Source organism: Babylonia areolata, chromosome 1 (genome assembly GCF_041734735.1).
Source record: "Babylonia areolata isolate BAREFJ2019XMU chromosome 1, ASM4173473v1, whole genome shotgun sequence".
Lineage (NCBI taxonomy): Eukaryota > Metazoa > Mollusca > Gastropoda > Neogastropoda > Buccinidae > Babylonia > Babylonia areolata.
The window spans coordinates 59638218-59645717 of record NC_134876.1 but is presented as its reverse complement, the minus strand read 5'-3'; the positions used below and the strand labels follow the sequence as shown (position 1 = coordinate 59645717).

The 7500-nt window shown below is 43.0% G+C and overlaps 1 protein-coding gene across 9 annotated transcripts in view; it reads left to right on the top strand.

Moving 5' to 3' along the window:
• The window catches only part of LOC143284829 (cadherin-23-like), a 73796-nt gene that overhangs the window by 18530 nt on the left and 47766 nt on the right, over window positions 1–7500 (top strand). For all 9 annotated transcript variants that reach the window (XM_076591917.1, XM_076591927.1, XM_076591891.1 and 6 more), the window contains 8 exons: window positions 166–243; window positions 1689–1855; window positions 2810–2860; window positions 3507–3596; window positions 4488–4577; window positions 5140–5151; window positions 5905–6024; window positions 6682–6861. In XM_076591917.1, coding sequence (XP_076448032.1) covers window positions 166–243; window positions 1689–1855; window positions 2810–2860; window positions 3507–3596; window positions 4488–4577; window positions 5140–5151; window positions 5905–6024; window positions 6682–6861 — 788 coding nt within the window. The remainder of the gene's footprint in view (window positions 1–165; window positions 244–1688; window positions 1856–2809; window positions 2861–3506; window positions 3597–4487; window positions 4578–5139; window positions 5152–5904; window positions 6025–6681; window positions 6862–7500) is intronic.

Genomic DNA, 7500 nt, shown 5'->3' with positions numbered 1-7500 from the left:
ATTGCATGTTTGGGTGGATGGGTTGATGGCCTGACGTGTGGGTGGAATGTCAGATGGATGTGTAAGTGCGTTCGTGCCCATGCTTGCTAAATTATAAATATAATTTTGGAATTTTGTTTGTTTGGTTGGTTGTTTTTTTGGTCATTTACTTCTTCTTTTTTTCAGATACTGTGTCAAGTAACCAGCCACCATTCGTCAATTTCGGCTCTTATAATGTTTTCGTTGCAGAAAACGAACCTATTGGTAATGTGTGTGTGTGTGTGTGTGTGTGTGTGTCTGTGTCTGTGTCTATGTGTGCATGTTTGTGTGCATGTGTGTGTGCGTGCGTGTGTGTGAGCGCGCGGGTGTTTGTATGTGTGTGTGGGTTAGTATACCTTAGATAGTATTAATTATATTTTAGTTTTTTGTAAGAAAGAAATAATCAGTAGAATATAAACTTTTTTTTTTTCAAAATAATGATGAAAATAAAGATGTAAATAACCAACTAAATAACTTAATAATTAGATAAATAAATGAATTAATGCATGAATAGATATGTAAAATTGCAAACCCAAAGATTGAATGCAAATATTTAAAAAGAAGAATAGTAATAACAGTGAAAATGATAATGACATTAATAACGATAACAATGATCATAATAATAATAACAACAACATCAACAATTATAATAGTAATCATTATTATGGTGATGATGCTGACGATGATACTACTGCTGCAGCTACTACTACTACTACTTACACAAATGCTGCTTCTACTGCTACTAGTACTACTACTACTAATGATAAAATAATAATGATGATGATACGACTACTACTGATAATAATCATAATCGTAATCATAATGATACGACCACAACTACCACTGCTGCTGATAATAATAATGGCAACAATAATAATGATATTGATAATAATGATAATAACAACAACAACAAAATCATCATCATCATCAACATCATGATAATGATAATACTGCTACTACTACTACTACTACTGGGTATGCTACTACTACTACTACTACTACTACTACTACTACTACTACTACAATACAGACAGTGCAAATAACACAATACACTCCACTAACATCAACATCCCACACCAGTTCAGCATCAGCGCCAGGGACGCGGACAGAAGAAGAAGAATGATGATGATGATGATGATGATGATGATGATGATAACAATACAAACAGAGCAATAACACTACACTCCACTAACACCAACATCCCACACCAGGCACCTCCCTGTTCAACATCAGCGCCGCCGGGGACGCGGACAGAAGAAGAAGAATGATGATGATGATGATGATGATGATGATGATGATACAAAGAGAGCAATAACACTACACTCCACTAACACCAACATCCCACACCAGGCACCTCCCTGTTCAGCATCAGCGCCGGGGACGCGGACAGAAGAAGAAGAATGATGATGATGATGATGATGATGATGATGATGATGATGATGATGATACAAAGAGAGCAATAACACTACACTCCACTAACATCAACATCCCACACCAGGCACCTCCCTGTTCAACATCAGCGCCGGGGACGCGGACAGAAGAAGAAGAATGATGATGATGATGATGATGATGACACTAACGATAACAGCAACAGCAGCAATGATGCAATCAGTGCAAATGACACAATACACTCCACTAACATTGACACCCACCCCAACCCACCCCACCAGGCACCTCCCTGTTCAGCATCAGCGCGACGGACGCGGACAGCACCAACGTCACCTTCACCATGGAGACCCAGGGCACCAAGGACCTGGTCAGCATGTCCGAGGTTAGCCATGTGGGGGACGTCTGGTCGGTGGAACTTTTCCTCCTGGCCGGCCTGGACAGGGACAGGGTGAGTCACTGCGTGGGGTGTGTGTGAGGGGGGGGGGATTTGACTTCTTTTGTTGTTTGCTTGTTTTTGTTTGGGGGGTGTTTTTTTTTGGGGGGGTCACGTTTCTCCTTCCTACCGTTTCGTTTCGCCTTCACAGCCTCTCTGTCCCTGTCTCTCTTTCTCTCTGTCTCTGCCTTTCTTTCTCAGACTCTGTCTCTCTTTCTCTCTGTCTCTATCTGTCTGTCTGTCTCTTTCTCTCTTCTTCTCGGTCTCTGTCTGTCTGTCTCTATCTCTCTCTGTCTCTGTCTCTCTCTCTCTTTCTCTGTCTCTCTCTCTCTCTCTCTCTCTCTCTCTCTCTCTCGTACCAGAAGGAACAACAGCAGCAGTAGTAGAAGCAGACTACTACTGCTGCTTCTACTACTACTACTACTACTACTACTAATACGACTACGACTACGACTACTGCAAAAGTTGGGAGCTCGTATGTGAAAATATGCGTATGCAATGTGCTTGTGTGTATGTGTGTGTGTGTGTGTGTGTGTGTGTGTGTGTGTGTGTGTGTAGTATGTTAGTCACATTTTGGTGTGTATAAGTAGCATTGATCAAATATGTGTAAAGCCATGTGTTTTGTAAAGCACCTGGAGCAGGTTTCTGGGCTGTGTGGTATATAGATATCCATTATTACACCAAAACCTACTACTGGTACTACTACTACTACCACTACTACTACATCGCATTGGTAGCTGTTGCAGTTCAGGTTCCTTGTACTGCCACTGCTGCTGTTGCTGCTGCATGTATGTCTTTCTGATTTTCTGTTATTGTATGAGTATTTCACAGACACAGTGCACCATGCTTATTAAACATTTCTTTGTGTATATTGTTGGATTCATTTGAACAGAAAAAAACCAAAAAAAATCAAATTAAAAAACCGCGAATAATTGAATTTGATATTTGCTTTTTTTTCATATTTTCCAGACCCACAACACCCGCACTCTGTCATTCAAAGTTTCGGACGGAGACAGCGAGGTAAGTACCAGACATGTAGGCAAAAAGATTCTTTCTTTCAAAAAAAAAACTGTCTGCCTACCTGCCTGCCTGCTTATCTCCATGTTTGTATGTCTGTGTGTTTATGTATCTGTCTATATGCTGAAACTGAGAGCAGAAACCACCCTTGTACGTAGCCAGTCACCGTAAACTTGAAAATATGAGTACTGATTATATTTCTAATGCATTAATCAATCGATCTGTGTGCTGAAGGAACTGTGTTATGACTTTATAAATTACTTTATAACTGAGAGAACGGAACCGTCATTTTAGCAACTAAAGAGAGAGAGAGAGAGAGACAGAGACATATATATATATATATAGAGAGAGAGAGAGAGAGAGAGAGAGAGAGAGAGACACAGACACAGACAGAGAGACAGAGAGAGCGAGAGATACGGATACGGATGATTTATTCATTAAGCCATTGTTCCTGTGAAGGGGTAGACAAACAACATCTGTTGCGACGCATTTGTTTGAATACACACACAAAAAAAACAACAACACATACCTATACACATAGACGCAGAGACAGGGAGACAGAGATCATGCGTTTTTTCGTGATCTGGTGTACTTTCTTCATTTCTTGGACAAAATAAACTTGTTGGCCAATTGTGTCTTCGCATTCCAGATCTATGGACAGGTGCAACTGATCGTTCGAGACGTGAATGATAACCCACCTATGTTCGAGGATTTACCCTATAGGATCGAACTGGAGGAGGTACGGAGGATAGAGTTTGTGGGGGGATGTACAGGGCCGTGGGAGGAGAGGGGGGAGGGGGTGCGAGGTGGGGTTGGGGGAGGGAAAGGGAGAATGGGAGTCGTGGGGTCCAATGTCTTGACAGCTCCACCACCACCACCACCATCATCACCATCACCATCACCATCACCACCAGGAGGAGGTAAAGGAGGGTGGAGAGGGAGGGAAAGGGGTGGGAGTGGAGATGGGGGAGTTAGTGGTTCTGTTGCATGACTGTTATTTATTGTTTTGATTGGAAAGTGGAATTAATTTTTTTTTTAATAAATAAATAAAAACGTTTGAGGTTTGGTGTTGTTTATGTGGGGGTGGGTGGGTGGGATGGGGAGGGGGTTGCGTGTGTGTGTATGTGTGTGTGTGTGTATGTTTGTGTGTGTGTTTGTACATGTATGAGAGGGTGTCGGGGGGTCGGGGGTGGGGGGGGGGGGTAAGGAGGAAGAGGTGCGGGTGTGAAGGTGGGGGGAGGGTGTGCATAATATGTCTGTGTGCATGCGTTCGTGGAGTATGAATGTGTGGAGGTGAATTATGTTTTGTATATGTGTATCTCTGTGTCTCTGTGTGTGTGTGTGTGTGTGTGTGTGTGTGTGTGTGTGTGTTGTGCGTTGTGTGTGTGCGTGTGTGCATGCGCGTGCGTGTGTGCATGTGCGTGCGTGTGTGCATGTGTGCATATTTGAGTGTATATATGTTGTATGTGAATGCGCGCGCCTGTGTGTGTGTATGCGCGCGCGTATGTGTGTGTGTGTGCATGCGTAGGCTACCTGCGCGAGCGCGCGCGTGTATGTGTGTGTGTGTGTATGCGTGCGTACGTGTGCGCGTATAATGATACAATAACTAAGTGTGTGTGTGTGTCTGCAGGGAAGCAGTCAGATCAACACCACGGTACTGATCGCCAACGTGTCAGATCCGGACGACGGGCCCGGTGGCTCAGTGATATTCTCCATGGCGGTACGTTGTTCATCTGATAATTATAGCTGACGACAGGCCCAACACTCAGCTTATATCACAGATCGTCATAAGTTCAACAACCCGAAAGCGGAGTATGGCTGCCCACATGGCGGGGTAAAAACGGTCATACACGTAAAAGCCCACTCGTGTACATACGAGTGAACGTGGGACTTGCAGCCCACGAACGAAGAAAAAGAAGTCATAAGTATACAGTTTGGCCAACAGCAAAGTGAGAGCTGTATTATCAATGGTTTCTCCATTGTGTGGGGGTGGGTGTGTGAGTGTGTGTAAGTGCGTGTGTGTGTGTACATGTGCGTGTGTGTCTGTGTGTTTAGTGTGTGTGTGTACGTGTGTATGTTTGTGTGTCTGTGTATATATGCAGATATTCATTTTCATTTAATGTAATCATGTGCCATTTATACTCTCTCTCTCTCTCTCTCTCTCTCTCTCTCTCTCTCTCTCTCTCTCTCTCTCCATACTAACAATACGTTAATCAGAAACTATCGTTTGCTTCTATTTTGTATTGTTATATATTCTAATGTATTCATTTCTCATTTTTCAGGCACAAGCACAGGTGAGTGGGTTTCTTCCTATTTTCATTCTTGTCTGTTTACCTCTCCCCTTCTCTGTATATCTGTTTCTGTCTCCGTCTCTCTCACCCCCACCCCCACTCCCCAACCCCCTCTCTCTCTCTCTCGCTCGCTCGCTCTCTGTCTCTGCCTCTTTGTCTCAGTCTCTGTCTCTGTCTGTCTCTGTCTCTCTCTCTGTCTCTCTCTCTGTCTCTCTCTCTGTCTGTCTGTCTGTCTGTCTCTCTCTCTCTCTCTCTCTCTCTCTCTCTCTCTCTCTCTCTCTCGTTCTCCATCTCTCCCTTTCTCTATTCCCTTTCGAATCTGAAATTCATCCTCACACATCAGTGTGTTTTCCTTTTATATTTTTGTATGGAATCACGTGCGCACGTGTGTGTGTGTGTGTGTGTGTGTGTGTGTGTGTGGTGTGTGTGTGTGTGTGTGTGTGTGTGTGTGTGTGTGTGTGTGATGCCACTGCATTCACTGGATGAGTGGAATATGAACAGTGCCCTAAACTGCAATTCGCAAGAAGATGATAATGAGGAGGACGAGGAAGGGGAGGAGGAGGATTGTTGTTGCTGTTATTGTTATTAGTAGTAGCAGTATTACTATTATCATTATTTTTTATTGTTGTTTTTATTATCATTGTTATTATTATCATTATCGTTATCACAATTTCCATGCACTAACAACGATGTTTAGGTAGCCGCTTTGTCAACAGAAAAACTGATTCTAAACATTGCGACTGATTTTTTTTTAAGGGAGCGGACGACACCTACAGCCGGACTTTCGTGATCGACGAAAACATGGGCAACATCAAGCTGGCCTTGCCTCTGGACTATGAAACCAGGAGCTACTATCAGTACCAGATCTTTGCTAAGGTGGGTGATGGGGATGTGTGTGGTGGAGGAGTGCGTAGGGGGGATGGGTTGTTGGAGGCCGAGGGGTAGTGGAGTGTAGTGTGACTGGTGTTGTGGTTGTTGGTGCTGAACTAAAGTTGTGGTGGTGTTGGTGTTGTGTGTTGGGAGTCGGGGGTCGTGGAAGAGGTCGAGAGAGAGAGAGAGTGTGTGTGTTTGTGTGTGTGTGTGTGTTATCTAGAAGACCACTTCAAAGTCAACAATAATATTACTACTATTATTATTATTATTATTGTCATTGTTGTTACCATCATTATATGGTTGTTACCGTCAGTACATGGTTATTACGGCTGTTATGATATTATGGTTATTATTTAAACTAAACTTCCGTGTAAATGCACACACACACACACACACACACACACACACACACACACACACACACACAGAAATGTTTATTCAGTTCTATCTTATTTTGTTATGGTTGTTAGTGTTGTTTCTTGGTGAAACAAAATAAATGATAAGATATTTTTAAACAGATAATGAATGATTACAATAATAATAACAATAACAATGATAATAACGATAATAAATACCAACAGAAGAACTCTCCCACACTGAGCTAAAAATAGCTACTTCTGACGATGACGACGATGCTGTTGCTGGTTGGGTGGGAAACAGGATCGGGGAAACCCGCAATGCCCAGGCCCGCAGTGTTACTGCAGTAACGTGACTGAGCCCAAGATGAACTGTGCCGGTGACCCCGCTACCTTTAGTGTCATTGTCAAGGACGTTCAGGACACGCCCCCTTTCTTTGAACGACTGCCCTACATCGCGCAAGTGGCTGAGAACACCTCTGTGGTCAGTCTATGTTGTTGTTATTTTAACCACCGAGGCAACCATGTGTTTTGTTCTGCATTGTCCGTGTGCTCTGTGTAGCTTGTTCAGGATTTAACTCCTTGACTGCCATGCTCGTTAAGATATTCAGGGTCATGGTGACATCACTGATGACATCCAAAGAAGGGAAATAACTGTGGAAGGCTGAAAATTCACAACAGTTGGTTTTGAGTGGTATTTCTCCCGGCCATTTTCTGACTTTTTTGGCTGATTGTTCTGGATATTGATTCATGACTTGAAACACTACTCTCTGCTGTTCCTTTCTTGGCAGCGAAAGGGTTAAAGAGGCTATGCCAGTCTTGAATCAAAGCTAATTTGCTGTTTGCACATTTCTTCTGCCATTGTTGCTGTGTGCATGTGTCAAAATTAATGATCGGTGTAAGGACAGGCCCGGCGCTTCCTTTTAATTAATGAGGAAGTGTCTGGGTTTGTTCCAGTACACCTTTTATTTACCTGTGTGCTGGCTGAATTGGTAGCGGAAGCAGCACTGAATTGAAGTTGTGTACCTTGTGAATGGAGAGAGTTACCACTCTTTACTGTTTGTCATTGTTGTTAAAAGTTTTTGTTTTCTTCTTCTTCTTCTTCTTCTTCTTCTTCGTTCGT